Source organism: Natator depressus, chromosome 14 (genome assembly GCF_965152275.1).
Source record: "Natator depressus isolate rNatDep1 chromosome 14, rNatDep2.hap1, whole genome shotgun sequence".
NCBI classification, from domain to species: Eukaryota; Metazoa; Chordata; order Testudines; family Cheloniidae; genus Natator; species Natator depressus.
This window is the reverse complement of record NC_134247.1, coordinates 19,092,133-19,110,117: the sequence shown is the minus strand read 5'-3', so window position 1 is coordinate 19,110,117 and position 17,985 is coordinate 19,092,133. Positions and strand designations below refer to the sequence as shown.

At 41.9% G+C, this 17,985-nt stretch overlaps 1 protein-coding gene across 2 annotated transcripts; it reads left to right on the top strand.

Annotated features, from left to right (window-relative positions):
* The first annotated feature begins 1,157 nt into the window (after positions 1-1,157).
* Positions 1,158-16,615, top strand: CYBC1 (cytochrome b-245 chaperone 1). 2 transcript variants are annotated; one of them, XM_074970661.1, is made up of 7 exons: positions 1,158-1,350; positions 5,515-5,641; positions 6,910-6,951; positions 8,337-8,410; positions 9,572-9,668; positions 13,758-13,902; positions 15,286-16,615. In XM_074970661.1, exons 2-7 carry the CDS (start codon positions 5,557-5,559, stop codon positions 15,419-15,421), a joined length of 579 nt encoding a protein of 192 aa, XP_074826762.1. In that variant the 5' UTR covers positions 1,158-1,350; positions 5,515-5,556; the 3' UTR covers positions 15,422-16,615. The 2 variants fall into 2 exon arrangements, with proteins under 2 accessions (XP_074826762.1, XP_074826761.1); XM_074970660.1 differs by having other exon boundaries at positions 1,160-1,350; positions 5,511-5,641.
* Positions 16,616-17,985: the final 1,370 nt, after the last annotated feature.

Genomic DNA, 17,985 nt, shown 5'->3' with positions numbered 1-17,985 from the left:
TGAGGGTTTAAGAAAAACATCAAATATTGCAAGACATTTGATAAAATGACCAGAAGTGGCAACACTGTTACAATTTAGCACTAGCTTAAAAGTGCAAAACAAAATGTACTGTTTCTAATAAAAATTCACAAGGTATAGTAGCCTAATTTCTTTTACTGGACTAACAGAAAGTATGGTTGCGTGAATACAAATCTTTGAGCCAAAGAAGTGTTGATATCGATCTCCAAATTCATGCACAAGTAGCTGTTCATATATGGACACATGTATATTAACAGCAAACATAGAAAAGCAGTGTTTTCTAGTGGTTAGAATAAGGAACCAGAAATCAGGATTCAGGGGTTCTATCTCCAGCTCTGTAACCTCCCAGGGCTTGGTTTTCCTCATCTCTTAAATAGAGATAACATACCCACCTCCATAGGGTCGTGAAGCTCAGTTAATGCACATAAGGCACTTTGGGATGGCAGGTGCTATAAGTGTAAGCTATTATGTGGTCACCATCAGTGACACCGTGGGGTCTCCGAGTCTCCTTGGTAGCTGTATAATGCATGAACCAGGGCCAGCATGTGGCCAGATGCTATGCTACAGTGACAGCTGTGGTATGCATACTCTGACTGAACAGGGCTGCCCAGAGCACAAACAATAGAACTAGCTGTTTAGGCCCCAGCTTCCCATGCAAGCTCTGAAATTCTTGCTCTACCACCTCCTACGAGGATGCACTCACCAGCACCTTTCTCACTGCCTCCAACCACAGCAGGGGAGGTCACAGTCCACTGCCTGAACTTCAAGGACTCTAAGTCCTGCAGACTCACCTCACTCAACAAAACCATCCTCCTCCCTCCAGGAGTCTCCCTAGCTCTACAGTGTTTACCTAAGGCCTTCAGTGCAAGAGTGCCTCAGCCACCATCTTGGACTTGGATAGCTGTAAGACCTTTACTTAACAGGCCATCTTGAATTTGGGCGGGAAGGAGTTAACGTAAGCTGCCATCTTGGATTTGGGCAGCTGCAATAACTTAATTTAACACGCCATTTTGGATTTGGGCGGAAAGGCTTTAAAGTTGGTCGCCATCTTGGATTTAGGCACCAAGCACATACACAGAAGTTAATGGGTATTTTTTTCTCTGGGGGGGGATTTTTTTTGCCCGAAGCAAAAATGGCCGCCAAAGTTACGGCGCGGTTTGCGTATCGACACTCTAGCGCGCGGTGTTCAATCTCCGCTGTGATCGCGGAGGGCGCTCGGGTCTCATGACTCTATGGTGTGGCGCCTCCCGGCCGGATTCGGGAAGTAAAGTGAGCGGCGAGTCCCGTTCGATGCGCGTCAGTGTGGGGCTGCGCTGCTGCGGGAAGGCACCGGTCAGTGGCGCTGCTGCTTCCCCTCCCAGCGTGCGGGGGGAGGGGAGTGAGGCGGGCTGCATGGCGTGCGGGGCTGGGGTGTGGGGGGATAGTACAGTGTGGGGGGCTGGTGTTGCGGGAGGAGCAGGCTGCATGCGGTTGGGGTGCCAAGGTTTCGGGCGGGTTGCTGGGACTTTGGGGGCATGGGGAGGGATGTGGCTACATGGGAGGTGCGGTGGTGGGGAAACTCCAGTGTCTGATTAATGCATCAGAGGGGAGCTCAGTCCAAGCACATCTTCCCTTTTATTCTTGTTGCGGAAACGACGAGGCTGGGGCGAGGAGCAGGTATTAATAACTAACTGATGGTTGATAAAACGACAAGAGCCGCAGTATGCCCGGGATACTAGGATGGGGAAAGGAATCATGAGGCACCCCCGCTGTTTTCCTCTGTTAGAATTATAGAGCAAGCACAAAACAGTGAATGCTCTGCAGTTCTAGACCAGAAATATTTCCCACCTAGTATCAGCAGGGAAAGAAGAAGAGCTTGCTTTGGGTCATGTTGCGTTTCAGTTGACAGCTGGACATTTGCCAGGAGATGTTAGAAAGTCTGGGGTCAGATTTGATTGGAGGGAGACCGATCCAGAGCAGAGAGGTAAAAAGGGATGAAGAAAAGGAGGACTTGTGGCACCTTAGAGACTAACCAATTTATTTGAGCATAAGCTTTCGTGAGCTACAGCTCACTTCATCGGATGCTCACGAAAGCTTATGCTCAAATAAATTGGTTAGTCTCTAAGGTGCCACAAGGACTCCTTTTCTTTTTGCGAATACAGACTAACACGGCTGTTACTCTAAAAAGGGATGAATGATTCTGTGTTAGCAGATCTTAATGCAGGATGCTGACTCAGGTTTGGCTGTTTCACTGTCGGGTTCCGATGCACCTGCTGCGAGGAAGTATTAGCATCACGCCCAGGAAATGTTTTCATTTAAATTTTAAAAAAATCATTAACATATTTCTGTTTCGGTTTTATAATTTTTTTAAAACTAAACTTTGTGTCTAAAGTGCCCAACAGTAAAAGTGTGTGCATGCTTCATGCAATATCCCAGAACAACAGGATGAGTAAGGAATCAAGATACGGCCATTTCTGTCTTCTCAGAACCTGGATGTGCATGAGCCTATTTGGCTCTGTTTGCTTCCTAATGTTGATTTAAAACACTGTTGAGTGTGTTGTAAGGGATGTAGAATCCTGTAGTGTAGGTAGATAACATCCACTGAAAGCCAAATTTCTGCTAACTGATGCTGCAGACATAGGAATTGTTAGTTCAATAATGTAATAATGATACCTATAAAGTCTAATTCTGAGAGGTGCTGTGCAGCCACAACTCCACTGAACTCAATAAGAATTGTAAGTGCTCAGGATCTCCCAGGATAAAAGAACCATATAATGCTTTTCAAGCCAATGATCCCAAAGCACTATACAAATAAAAAGCCTCATAACACACTTATGGGGAAGGTCAGTATTATTTTAGAGCTGGATAAACGGAAAGGTTAAGCGGCTTGCCAAAACTCTCTCAGTGGCTGAATGGCGGAGCCAGAAATACAACCCAGGAGTCCTGACAGCCTCTGGCTCTAACCATTAGATGCACTGCCTCCACATGGTACTGCATTATGTCATGCCGTGTCAGCTTTGCAGTGACAGCTAGAGCTCCTTCATCTGAGAAAGGGTGAGAATGCAGTAAGTCTTTAAGGCCACTTAAAGTAAGAAAAGTGTCGATTTATATAGTACTAGATTTGCTTGCAATTGCCTTAAGGCTTTAGTCTGTTTCTCCAAATAATCATAGAATCATAGGACTGGAAGGGACCTCGAGAGATCATCTAGTCCAGTCCCCTGCACTCAAGGCAGGACTAAGTATTCTCTAGACCATCCCTGAGAGGTGTTTGTCCAACCTGCTCTTAAAAATCCCCAATGATGGAGATTCCACAACCTCCCTTGACAATTTATTTCAGTGCTTAACCACTCTGACAGTTAGGAAGTTTTTCCTAATGTCCAACCTAAACCTCCCTTGCAGCAGTTTAAGCCCATTGCTTCTTGTCCTATCATCAGAGGTTAAGCAGAAAATTTTTTCTCCTTCCTCCTTGTAACAACCTTTTATGTACTTGAAAACTGTTATCATGTCCCCTCTCAGTCTTCTCTTCTCCAGATTAAACAAACCCAATTTTTTCAATCTTTCCATGTAGGTTATGTTTTCTAGACCTTTAATCATTTTTGTTGCACTTCTCTGGACTTTCTCCAATTTGTCCACATCTTTCCTGAAATGTGGCGCCCAGAACAGGACACAATACTCCAGTTGAGGTCTAATCAGCGTGGAGTAGAGTGGAAGAATTACTTCTCATGTCTTGCTTACAATACTCCTGCTAATGCATCCCAGAATGATGTTTGCCTTTTTTGCAACATTGTTACACTGTTGACTCATATTTAGCTTGTGATCCACTATGATCCCCAGATCCCTTTCCACAGTACTCCTTCCTAGGCAGTCATTTCCCATTTTGTATGTGTGCAACTGACTGTTCCTTCCTAAGTGGAGTACTTTGCATTTGTCCATATTGAATTTCATCCTGTTTACTTCAGACCTTTTCTCCAGTTTGTCTAGATGATTTTGAATTTTAATCCTATCCTCCAAAGCACTTGCAACCCCTCCCAGCTTGGTATTGTCCGCAAACTTTGTAAGTGTACTCTCTATGCCATTATCTAAATCATTGATGAAGATATTGAACAGAACCGGACCCAGAACCGACCTCTGCGGGTACCCACTCGTTATGCCCTTCCGGCATGACCGTGAACCACTGATAACTATTCTCTGGTAATGTGAGTAAAGGTAATGTGTGCAGTAGGTAGGATCATCTGTCTTCTAGATGACACTCTTGGGGAAGGCTGCACAACACTTCTCCCCTCTCTTACATTTAAGTAATACCAAGGTTGTGACACAAACCAAACAAATAGAGGAAATTCACAGTTAATGCTGGTATACCATCCACAGCCTGCTCTGCGGGACCTACTAAAAATGTTGTGGCATACACGGTATTTCATAAAAATAATGTGATCTCATCCCCCGTTCTGTGGGTTGTGGCTGCATAGTCATCACCATAATGAGGAACAGTTTGAAAACGTATTGTCGTTTCTCCCAGTCCCTCTCCCCCCGCAACTAGTTCTCCACTAAAAGAGAAGTTTTAAACCTTCTGGAAAGCTATCCCCATTGTTGTCTCCTCCTCAGTGGTGGTAATCCATCCTGACCAAGTCAGTCCTGCCCTCACACATGTCCTGCTGGAGCCCTAATATAAATCCTTTTATATGCTGAAGTCACCATAGGTAGAACAGAGTGTTTGTTGGAAGTCACAATTGCTCAAAGATTAAAATAATTTCTTGCCATGATTATTCGATGAAAATGATTTGTCTAGTCTTAATGTTTATAATTAGTGCCTCTCTTCTAATTCCCACCATCTTTCTTAGTGTGTGTTGAGCCTATTCTCTGGTTGAGGAGGGCTGCATATGGCTGTCTACAATACTGCTCAGTTACATTCCTGAGTTTGCTGTAGGTATAGCTCAGTGCCTTGTGAAGTGTTTCTTCCCGCTTGGGCTGATCCTGCAGCGCTCCCAACCCTGGAGTGAGGGACTGAGTCGTGAAATCCTGTATCCTGTGTTGTGGTGTGCTGCCTAGTCCTGCTTTGGCTGACAGGCTGACCATTATTGTTGCCCTTTCCTGTTAGCTGAAGAAATGCTTTGTACAAGAACTTACCACTCTCTTTCTATTGCTTTTCTTTTCCCCTGAGTTCACAATTGCTAGTTGATGCAATGCTAATTTTATTTTGACAGCCAGTTTTGGAAACTCTTCAAAGGATATTGCTTATGCTAGGAATGAAGGGAACCTTAAAGAAAGAATGAGACATTTCTTACAGGGTTCAAATCTTTGTTAGTCTTGTTTTGCGAGTCTCCATGGTGATTATTGTAGAGTATCATAAATGTGCATGGTATTTTACATGTAAGTAGAACACCATATCCTTGCCCTGGATAGATTACAATCTAGATGGACATGACTGAAGGTTGTTTACAAATATTGGGGCATAGAAAGGAAGGACAAAGGGTAAAGCAATAACTTGTAAGTTCTTACTCCTTTTCATTGTCCAGCTAGGTTTCATGAGTGTTACTAGGCTGCAGGGAATTTCTCCTGAAGATGTACATGTTGCTTGAAAACCGCACAAATTCCACTCTTCATTTGAAGAGATCACCTGGCATCAGATCTTGGTCTCTCTTTGTTGGTAAGACACTGATGATTCTTCCCCATACATGAAGAGATGAATGAGTAACTTGGACCTGCTTTTCCCAGGCTTGTATTTTTATGCCAGCCACAAATAGTATGTATAGGACTAAATCCATTTAAATGCATGTTTTAAGGAAAGCGGGTTACAAATGTTTCCTGAGAGAACCCCTATTAAGATGACTTTTAAGATTTCTGGGAAGTATTATTTGGGAAGGTGAAATCACCTCAACTTTAGTCTCCACTAACACTTATGGATAGCCACTGACACTTATGGATAGCATGAAGACACAGCTGACTATCAATAAACCCTTGGGGAGAAATCCTAGGACCACAGAAGTCAGCAGCGAAACTCCCATTCACTTAAATGGGCCCAGAATTTCACCTTTGGCATTTATATAGCATTTCTTGTCTTAAGGGCACTGTGTAGACGTAAAGTATGAAGCCTCACAGCGCCTCCTGCAAGTTAGGTATGGTGCTTCTATCTCTGTTTTACACATGGGGAAACAGAATCAAAGAGTGGGTAAGTTGTTTGCCCAAGACTACACTGAGAGTTGGTGGTAGACCTCAGGAGATCCTGGTTCCCAATCCTATTTCCCAGTCAACTAGACCATACTGTCTTTTAATACTGTAAACAAATTTTGTCAAACTGGCAGCCTGGGTCCACATTATAATTAAAGCAAGGCATTCCAATGCATGAGGTATTGTCCAACAATTGTTTCTTGGATATGTGACAGCATTTGGCAACCTTTATGACACAGGTGTACGCCAACAGTGCATGCACAGGTTTCTGTTGGTCCCACAGAGCACGGTAGGCTATCTTGCAGCTAAGAATAGCCTTTTTAATATTCATGTCCTCAGTATTCAAAGTAGTGCTATCCTTGCAGGGGAAGCGAGATTTAATGGTTAAACTTGCTGGGAGTTGGAGCTTCTGGTTCTGTTCCTGATTCGGTCACTGTCTTGCTGTCTGACCTTAGGCAAGCCACTTTTTCCTATCCGTACCTCAGTTTCCCCATTTTAAAAATATGATATAATTACATGAAAGAGAGAGAATTATATTTTATTTAATACAAAATGCTTTATTTGCTCTCTGCATTGAGAGAGAGTAACAATCAAAAGGGACAACAAAGCTGCAATCAAAGCTAGCTCTTCTTTCCATGAGAATTAATGGATATAACTTGGGTGCGTGTATATGTGTGTATTAAATAAAGGAATTATTAGATATCTCGAGTTACATGTTTAAATCATACCTGTCCCCTCTCTTTCCAGGAATATCTTCCATAGGTCTGGCTGCTGCTTATTACAGTGAAGGTAATGTCCGGTTACTTTATGGAGAGTTTTATTCTTTCCTGTTGGAATTTTCTTTCATATGATGATTTTCTCCCCTAGCTTCCACCTGATCCCCCTTAATATCTTGTACTTTTTTTTTCTAACTTATAAAGTGCCTACCATAAACTCTTGGAGCTCGTACAAATCTTAAAACTTGGCAGCATCCCATTGCCTTCCCCAGACTTACCCCATGATCTTCTATTTTTCTCCCTCTTTAGTTATTTCCGCAGCTCCGTTCCAGCCTTGTTTTCCCACATCCCCAGAGTATTTATAACAATGATACTTAGCACTCTGTAATGCTTTATGTTTCAATACATTTTACAAACCTTAGCTAGTAGGTTCTTTTAAATCCACAGGGAGGGTAGATATTGTTAAAATTCTGCCAGCAAACTGAAGAGTGTACCATGCCTCTGATGGAAGTACTTCTCTCTGGATGCTATTAAGTCACTCCTGCCAGAGAGAACTAATCCTTGGGGCTCATCAAAAATTTGCTCTTTTTTTTATCTGTTCTTTTGGGAATGGATCAGATTGCACCAAATGCTCCCCCCCCCCCATCATAAATAAATAAGCTGCAGAGCATCCTATAAGCCTCCCTCTTTGTTTCAAATGACACAACTGGAACAGTGCATTATACTAACAATATAGTCAGTATATTTTTCCAGGACAAAATTCAGTGAAACCTATATGATGTGCCACTTGTAAAAGACAATATCCTTTCTTAAGAGACTGCGCTGGAGTCTCCCCAAACGTACTGAGCCCAGTTCTGCTCCATCTTTAGTAAAAGACCTTTGTCAAGCAATTGATTGTTAGTCCCTGGAGCAGTCACTTAAGACAGATTGCACTGTGTAAACATTTCCAGCATGTGACATTTTATATATGTGTTTGCCAAGATGTGCTGACTGCTTCCCTTGTTGGTCTGAAGAAACATGTTTCTCTCACCCTTGTTCTCTGCAGCACAAAGGGGATTTATCATATGGGTTATCACAGGCTAAGGAGGAACGTGTTTATGGGAGCCCCTTGTTAAAGTATTTCAATATCTCAAGTTCTCAGGAAAAAAAAATCATATCCACAACAGAACTATGTACAATCCTGCCAGCAACAAATATGTTGTTCATTCTGTATAGCACTGATTCCAGTGTTTTTAAAACAACAACAAAAAACTTTCTACAATGGAATAACTTCTGCTTTTTTTGATCCTGGAAATACACTATTAAAATACTGTATCTTACTGTTGAAGAAGAAAACATCTGTCATGAAAGGCACATTTCTTTCTTATTTGCTCCCAGAGTGGGTGTGTCATCTTTATTACTATCTTTTGCTTGCTATTCAAACAATGTATTTAATACTGTGTATCTTGTATTGATCAGACAGCTTGGGATGGAAACTCTTCTATATAGCTGGGTGTCTCTTTGTGGCTGCACAGAATCTGGAGGAGTGGGAGGTAAGACACATGCTGTGAACTCAGAAGACAGGAAGTGGGTTGTGCTGGCTTCAAGTATTTGTCGGCTGTTGATTTCAGCAGCCAGATAATCACTAATATTGTGTAATCCAAGTAAACAAGTTACACTGTCAGACACTGTTGAGAAATGTAGCCATATTGGTAACTTATAATAAATGTTAACTGTGAGGGTAATCTTTATACTGATAATACAGGAAACATTGTTAAAGATGAATTGGTATTTAAAGACAAGACTTAGCCAAACATATCTGTTGTATTTTTAATGTTTTGTGTAGAATATTTTTGCAATTATAAGCTGAAATATTTGCAACATGTGATTTTCAGCTAAGAGAACAGGAGTAGCACATGAAGTTACTAGTGTAAGCTTCCTGCACGTGCTGTCCCTGCTAGTTGGTAGGCCCCCCATGTCACTATAGGACAGATCTACCTCTAGTCCCACTCAATATTTCCCCACTCTCAGGAGAGTGCTATTTGTGATTTTTTTTTTTTATGATGTTGACAACTGTCCATCAGAAACTGGACGGATGTTACCAACTCATTTCACAAGCAGTTGGAAGATTGTCATTGTACTAACCCATGCTGTACTTGAATAAATGACCTAGATGTGAAAGATGCCCTGTTCCATTACCGGTCCCTGGAGCCATCTAATCCTTGGGATGTTTTCTTTTTAACGTAAACATCACCATATCATGTAAGTCCAAAAATTTGCCCAGTTGGTAATGTCACTGTTATTATTGAAAGGTGTAGGTAGATTTTATGTTCACAGTAGCCTGGGGGTTGTGGGACAACCACACACACACTTAAAGAGCAAGTTTCAGTTTCTGTAAGGTGTGACATCTTGTCTTAAGGCCAGGGACAGTTTACAGTTAAAGGAGAATAAAACCACTTAAATCCTGTCCTGGAAAGAGTGTGAGAGATTCAGACAAGTCTGGTTTGAGGGGAAGCCAAGAACAAAATGTTGACTTCATAATCCAGTAATGGGACAGGAGTGAGTAAAAGTAAAACTATTACGTTCATATTGTTGTGATAACAGAAACTAACTCTACCGGTGAGTGTTGGGCTGTTTATTTTTTGGAGGTTGTAAATGCCACCTTCCAACTTAAAAGAAAAGGATACAATTGATGCTGTGTTGCAATTTTACAGGAAGCTATATTTGACAAGGACAAGGGAAAGGTCTTCCTTAAAACATTCAACCTTTACAAAAAAATATTGACCCTCTCAAGAGCAGGCCATGAACAAGGTAAGAAAGTAGGTGTTTCTGTAGGTACCAAGTGTTACTCCTGGGGGAATTCTGCACCAAAAAATTAAAAATTCTGTGCACGATATTTTAAAATTCTGTGTATTTTATTTGTCAAAATAACACAATATAATCACAGCAGTTTCAATTATTTTTGGTCATTTATTTCAAAATACCTGTCAGCAAGTATGTCTGTAACAATTCAGACAACAAAAAAGATTCAGGAAATGTTTTTTGACAAATAGATTCCTTACTAGGCATATTAATACAGAACTCTGAGTAAAAATTCATTTAAACTACAATACAGAACCGTATTTCCCACACCCCTCAGAAGCAGTGCAAAGGCTTGGGGGAGTCAGGGGTAACTGAGGAGCTGAGGGAGAGGGAAGTAAATTGCTGGGAAGGAGCCTGGCTGTGAACTTGGAGGGTTGTTGGGTATGGGTGGGAAAAGTATGGAACAGGTGTTTTTGGGATGCAGGAAGGGATTGTTAGGGAGCTTCCCCCATGCAGACCCTGGCTGACCCCTAGCCTCTCCCATTCAGTCAGGCACATCTGTTCCTGCACTCCCATGTGTCCGTGCACTCCCATGTGTCCCTCCACCCCCACTCAGAAACCTACTCCTCCCCATCCCCATGTGGCCCTGCACCCCCTCATCCCTATGTGTCTCTGTGCCCCCACTCAGCCACCTCCTGTCCCTATGTGTCCCTGTACCTCCTTCCCCTGTCCCCATGTGTCTCTGTGCCCCCACTCAGCCACCCTCTGTCCCTATGTAGCTCTGTAGCCCGACCCCCATCACCATGTGGCCCTGCATCTCCTTCTCCCCTGTGGCCCTGTGCCTCCACTCCCATTCAGCCCCTGCCCCGGTCTGTCCTCCCCCACTAGCCCTTATGAGCCCCTGTCTGACCCCCCCAGCACCCCACGCTGTCTGTTTCCCCATAACCCCTGTCTTCTGAGCTGGCCTGACAAAGGCAGGCTCTTTCTCTTCCCTCGCTGGTCAGGAGCTGCTGGTTTTTTTTGTATCTCCACAGTGCCCTCTGGTAGGCAAAAGATGGAACTGCAGATGATATTTTCTGCGGGGAGCTGCTGCTGTTCTTGTGCCACAGCGTCCTCTAGTGGGCAAAAGGGGAAACCGTAGCAACATTTCGGCAGAAGCTTTTTTCTGCGCAAAAAAATTAAAAATATGTGTGGCTAATTAATTATGCACGCATGCAGTAGCGTAGAATTCCCCCAGGAGTAAAGTGTGAGAGTTGGGCAGAGAAGGAGGAATTATGTGCAAATCTTTTTATAAACTATTCTAGAGTTCTGCACTCAGTCAACCATTTCCATCCATTCCTAGCTCTTTGGTTTCCAGAGAGCAGATGCCACCATCATGCTAAGCTGCAAAAGCATTCTGGGTATTAAAATGCAAATGAGCATACCACATTGCTAAAGGTCTCTTATACAGTATAGCCAGAGTGCACAGATTTTTTTTTTTTTTTACACTACTATAGGGCTTTCCTGGGGCATATTGGCATTTGTGGCTGTATTTTACTCAGTTTTAATGTACTGAAATCTGCAGTGTGCTTTGCAAATATTGATGGTGAGAGATACTGAAATCTAGTGGTTGGAGCAGGGGAGTTGAGACTTCTAGGTTCTAATCCTAATTTGGCACTAATTCACTGTGCAGCCTCGGTTAGATCTCCTAAACCCTGTGTCTCCTTGTCAGAAGGATAGGATATGTATCTTACAGCAGTGTTTTGGGGCTCCATGCATGTATGTAAAGCAACTGGAGATGCTTGGGTAAAAAATGGTGTAGAAATGCAGAGTTATATTTCTCTCCATTTTAAGATACCATATTTATTGTTAAGTTTCAGAGTAGCAGCCGTGTTAGTCTGTATCCGCAAAAAGAAAAGGAGTACTTGTGGCACCTTAGAGACTAACCAATTTATTTGAGCATAAGCTGAAGTGAGCTGTAGTCTCTAAGGTGCCACAAGTACTCCTTTCCTTTTTGCATATTTATTGTGCGTGTGTACGTACAGCTACAGATGGTATATCATTACTGGATCTTTGTTTCTGGGTACTGTTTACTGTCCATCCCTGCTTAGAAAATGCAAGACAGAAAATCCATTTAATTAACCTGCATTTCCTGAAATCAAACCCAGCTCTTAAAGGCTTTGGTCACTTCACGGCATCGAGCAGTTGCTTTCACTGAAGCTCTAGAAGCTGCTCTTGAATAGCACAAAGAGGAGGGGAAACTTGATTCACTTTGTGATGTACACATGGGAGCTGGTACTGGGGAGAGTGCCAGGATGATGACAGGTTTCAGAGTAACAGCCGTGTTAGTCTGTATTCGCAAAAAGAAAAGGAGTACTTGTGGCACCTTAGAGACTAACCAATTTATTTGAGCATAAGCTTTCGTGAGCTACAGTCTCTAAGGTGCCACAAGTACTCATTTTCTTTTTAGGATGATGACAGTGTTGAAAAGCAGCACCTCAGAAGCAACAGAAGTTGTGGGTGACCTTCGTGTTATCTGAAAATTTGGTTTTGGTAACACTATACATCAGAAATAAAAATGAGAAACTGGGACAGGATCGGTTCTCTTGCTGCCATGCTAGAGAAATGGGTGCTGTTTGGGGATCTCTTCCTTGAGTGGAATATGCAGTGAAAGCAGCATTTTCAGGTTTATGTGACACGAGCATCTGGGGTTGCTTGTCAGAAGGAGGAATCCCAAGGGAGCTTCAGCCTGTCAGGGACCTGGAGGATGGGAATTAGAAATAAATATATTCACAAACATGGTGACTGTTTTTTTTTCTTTTATACAGCTCTAGACACTCGGGTACAGTGGTGAGGAGCATAGTATAAATCAGTGAATGACTAGAATAGAAGTATTATCAGTGGAGAATTCCTGCTCACAGCCTCTGTCATAGCTATAGCTAACAGGCTACTCTTTTTCCTGTTGCATCGTGCACTCCCATGTTGGTTTGTTACTCTGCAAGATGGTCTCTTAACCCTTGATACAAGTAGCTTCCCCCACCAGGCTGAGTTTAATTCTAGATTGAGCTAAAGTAGTGCACACTACAGCAAAAAGAAGTGTTGATAATGGTATGGCTGGGCTTGGGGAACAGCAATTAAAAAACAAAATCCCTCAGACTATTCTGAGAACACACCATGCAAAATCCTAATGTCTGTTTTTAAAAATGTGAACTTATCCAGGAAGGCTCAGTTTAAATGCTGCATCTGGTTTCCACTGAGCTTCCTGCATCTGATTCAATTGCATAGCTGCAGTGACAGTAGTCAAACCCAGGTTAAGTGACTTGCTTGAGGTCACAGTGAGCCTTGGCTATACTGGAACTAGAACCCAGGATGTTCTTGACTTCCAAACATCTGCTCTCCTTGCTTGACTAAATCAAACTGCTTCCTAATATGTTTAAATAGTTGGGAGCTTTTAGTGGCTTGAAAGCATTTAGAACCTCCTTAAATATTATGATGAAATTTCAAACAGATTTTGGGGGAGGGGGAAGGAAGGAGTGAGTGTTAATGTTCATGAACTTCCCCTTTTTTGTGTCCTGAACAATAAGCGAATGTTTTCTCGAGAGTAGGCATTTGTACCAGAAACAGAGAGCAAATGCTAATTAACATGGAGACCCAGGAGATGCTCTGAAAGTGACTGATTTGAATGGTGAATTTTACAACACCTGCTCAGTCTCAATACATTTAACAGCTGTTAACTACCTGATACAGAAAACAGTTTGCACTGTCTTTAATGAAAGAGGGAAAAACAGCAGGAAAGCATAAGTAATAAATGGATGATTGTCAATATTTGGGCAACTGTACCAGTTCATTAGAGCAAACTATACCAGTTGGTGCATTCTGCTTTGCATCCAGATCCAGGTTTGTTTGCCCTCACCACAGTTGGTGGTGTTTGGGATTCCAGAACTGCGGCGTAGAGCACACCCAGTGGAGTGGGAGAAGGGCAGCAGTACTGAAGCCTTGCACAGAGGCTCATTATTATTAAAGCAGGGAGAGGGAGCTTAGAGTCCCAGTCACATAAGTCAGAAGTGGCAATGTTGGGAATGGCTGTAATTGATGTTCTTCCCCTGCTTTTGCTAACAGTGGCGGCTTCGCTGCATGAGATTCGAGATGTGAACGTGGAAGAGGAGAAAGTGCGTTACTTTGGGAAGGGTTACCTGGTAGTGCTTCGATTTGTCACTGGATTTTCCCACCCCCTGACCCAGAGCGCAGTGATGGGCTATAGAAGGTATGAGCTATTCTTTTCGATTATGAGTGTGTGTGAAAGAGGAGTAGGTGTTAACTATAGGGCCAATGGCTGGATTATAGGAGGCTGTTGGGAGAATTGTCCAAGATCTGTTGGTAGTTTTATTTAATCTAGTTTTAGGATTATTCAAGTTATGCTTTTCAAACCCTGACTGATTTGAGTCTCAGGCATTTGAGAATAAGAGCAATTGTGTAATGAAATCTACAATATTAGACATTCTAGGCCTCTAATAGTTTTTTTATTACTTGTAGTTCAATCAAAAGGAAAAGAGGCCCCTTGATTATTGCTGTTATTTATACTGAAGACCCATTGTGATGGGCATTGTACAGACACATCATAAAAAGACAGTCCCTGTTCCAAATTGCTCACAGTTTTAGTATAAACAAGATACAACAAAAAGACGAGAACACAAGTTGGCAATGAGATTTGTAAGTGTAACAAGCAGCTGTCTCAGCCATTGTTGAGTGTTTTGTAGGCCTCACAGCAGAGGTGAATTTTAAGGAGAGACTAGACAGGCTTCTATCTTGCTGTTTCTATGATATTATTTTTATAGCTATTATTTTCTCTCTCCAGAAGGAAACACGTGTACAGGTCACCCTATCGCTTTGCTTGTCAGAAGCATGTGGTGTCTTGAGATAGGTTGAGAGTGATAATGAACCTTACAAAATGTTTAAGTGCTTTAGATAAACCATTTAAGAGTAATTGACTTAATGGGAGACCTTAAAATCTTGCATCATATCTCAGTAGCAATAACTTTATCAGATACTTCTGTGTGGCAGGAAGTGTGTTGAAAGCTAAGTAGACCACTCAACTTCAAGTGCATTTATACTCCCTAAAAGTGCTGCTCCCTGTGTGTCTTCAAGTTAGAACTGTGTTTTTGCTTACCTCATTCTTTCTCCTTCTGTTAGCAATGCTGAAGTAGTGCACCTATGAGAGAGTGAGGCAGATTATCGTCTGCCTCGTGCATAATAAGTACAATTATTAACTAACTAAGGAATCTTTATTACTAGTGATAAAAAGCAGAAAGAATTCCACAGGTTCTTTAGCTTGCAAGGGAATGTAAAGCAGGGGCTGTTAGAAAATATTCTGACTTGTGAATGGAAAGCTCATCTTGTCTGAAAGTCATTGGGAGAATGGAACTCATGAAGTTCCACTTTAGTCACTCTTCTGATTATAATGGCAGTTTGGAAAAGTTGCACACAGCTTATGAATCTGGACAGGCCCTATGCGAGTTGCTAACCATAGTCTTGTTCCACATATTGACTGGGACTTCAGATATATATGTGTTCAGCATTGAGTGCGTTTGCTCTGGCTCATCAGCCCCACACCTCCATTAATTCGGACATAATTCATTCCTTTCCATAGTGATGTGGAAGCAGTTGCCAAGCTCATTACCGGGTTTCTGGAACTGAACAAAGTAGAGAACCATCACGATCTGTCGCAGAGCAGTGAAACGGATGCCAGTGATGCAGACGAACCCAAGGACGAGTATGAACAGTAATAATGAAATTAAAAAAGCTGAGCCCTCTGAATGCTTGGAAGCTGTATAGGCTGCACTGCATCTAAGAAGTCCCCTCATGATTTGGTGGCTTGGTGTCTTCCCTATGTGTGAGAGTTTCTCTGCCTCGACAGCTGCAAAAATCTGAGTTGGAGTGCCTGATGATGCCGAATTGCTTTAAATTCCTGCATCCCCATAAACTGTTCTTCAGCTGGAAGCCTTAGTATGGATTTGTTCATACGTGGCTTGCATAGACTCCAAAGCAAATACTATTTTATCTGTTACTTTGCCTTATAGTTTGTAGGTGTTGACAATGCTGGCTTTATAACTTTGTCAGCTCCTAGTAATTAACCTAGGAAAAATTATGTACTTACGAATTGGTTTGAACTGGTTGATTGCATTCCACAGTTATCAAGGTGATAGTCACACATTTAAACTTCTGGTTGCTGTAAATATTCATTGCAGGTACAGTGTATCTGGACTTAGGAAGACTGAATTAGTGACTTTATATTATAATGTCAGATTCTGTTACTCTTGTTTAAAGGAAAACTCCAATGTGGTACGGATATTTAAATCCTGTCATTAAATTCAAAGAGTTAATCCCTTAAAAAAATTAGCCACTATCTTGGCAGCTTTGATGATGCCAAGTACAGTAGGACTGAAAAAGTTACTTACAATTAGAAACCAACAGAAATAAAAAAATTTGAACGTGGCGGTCCAGAATTTCAGGTATAAAATTGGTCCATTTCATATGTGGCTTATTCCTCCTAGATTAGGCAAAGAGGAGTGATTCTTTTTAAATAAAATATAATAGCACTTGCCTTGCAATCGATTTGAAATGTTTTAATTTCCTATGCTGCTGTTTTAGGGATGGGCATTGTCTCCAAATAAAACAGTAGTAGACATGGGAGCCTCGAGTCAGGCTGCTTTACATATTTATTTTTTAAAAATGTGCTACTGCAGGGCAAGTCCACCATGTTTTTTTTTTCTTCAAGTGCCAACTGCTAAAATAAAGCTTCAGCCTAGCTCTATCAATGTTCCATACTTTAAAAGTTTTTGATGCATTAGATAAGACCTTTGTAGCATTGGATACTCTCTGTTAAGAAGGATGGGATAGCTAGAAATGTCAGTGCTTTGTGACCAAATCTTACCCCCAAATATGTTGTGATTGTTTTCCTCTTTTCTAAGATCTTTTTCCCATGTGGTGAAATATATATTTTTTTTGATACATGGTTCTTGCTTTTTTTTTTTTTTAAGAGTAGATTTTGGACAAGTTACCTCTGCCTTGATCAGAAAGTTATATCTAGAGCTCAAACTCCATTCATTGTGTCTATACCAAACTGTCATTAGCGAGAAGGAAACAAAGGTGAATGTATTGGGCCAAACTAACTTCAACATGATAAAATTGCTTGTATCATAATCTGCCCCTTTTTGTTTAGGAGAGGCACAAAAGCATCAAGCCTTGAATATCCCAGCATTCAAACTGGGAGGTGCACTAAACATGAAGGAGGAGGTGTAAGATTAAAAATGTTAGCTTTAAGCCAGATTGACATGATATGTTCAGTATAAAGGATAAGTGTAAGTAAGTTCAAATCAAATAGTTAAACCAAGGTGAAAAAGGAATGTGTTCAAGTGGCATTACTTGGTATAGATTATTTAGGAAACGTCTTTAGCAGTTTGATATTATAGTTACAGGAATTTAACTTTTTAATTAGGATTACAGTCCACTGCTTGATACGTGTTACCTATTAGTATTTCACAGACTGGTATTAGGGTTGATGGTGGTTTGAGTCAGCAGGAGGAGATCTGAAAGGCACACTAGGAATAAAGCCAGGCTAGATGCTGACTTTCTTGGCAGTAAGTGTTAAAGCAGCAGTCTATGAGGGAGTTGCATATCTGTGCGTTCATTTCTGTTTTGAGGTTTCTTCCCAATTTTAGGGAATAGAGGCAGGCAGGGTGGGTGGGCTGATGGGGCAAGCCAAGGAGAGGTTATTTACCTTACAGAAACTTGCATGAGCGTGACCATCCAAACACAACTGTGCTAAAATTAAATAGATAAAATAACTAAACAAAATAAAAGAAAAACACTAAGTAAATTGCTATGTTAACAAAAGGCAGGAAGCTGAGAATAGTGGACATGCAATCTCTCCACCTCAAGTTGCAGGCAGTCGAGAAGGAACTGAATGGCAGTGGGTCTGTGCCTTCTTATATGCCCTCTTGGGAAGCATGAGAGGTTGTTCTGTGGAGGCATGGGCCCGCAGACACTGCTTTGCATAATATGGTCAAGAGCGCATGGGCATGTGGCACATCCTATGGTACAGCACCTATAGGGGGACACACTCAAAGAACAACAAGTGGTTTCAGTGGGAGATTGACTAAGAGTTTGATTCTGCAAAATTTTGAGCACGCTGGCTTCAGTCCAGCAAAGCATGCAAGAACATGCTTATCTTTAACTCCAAGGGAAAGACAGGACTAAGATCCTAACCTCTGCCTCTCCCTGTGGGTCCAGCGGGTGAGCAGGCATGAGATGGGGAAGTCATAGTCCTACTGCTGACTTCAAGGGTGAA

What these genes read in the sequence shown, in the direction of transcription:
- CYBC1 (XM_074970661.1), top strand. Translation starts at nt 5,557, where the DNA reads ATGTACATGTTGCTTGAAAACCGCACAAATTCCACTCTTCATTTGAAG. An exon ending in AGAATCTGGAGGAGTGGGAG is followed by an intron (nt 8,411 to 9,571) that starts GTAAGACACATG and finishes GCAATTTTACAG; the next exon opens with GAAGCTATATTTGACAAGGA. An exon ending in AAGAGCAGGCCATGAACAAG is followed by an intron (nt 9,669 to 13,757) that starts GTAAGAAAGTAG and finishes TTTTGCTAACAG; the next exon opens with TGGCGGCTTCGCTGCATGAG.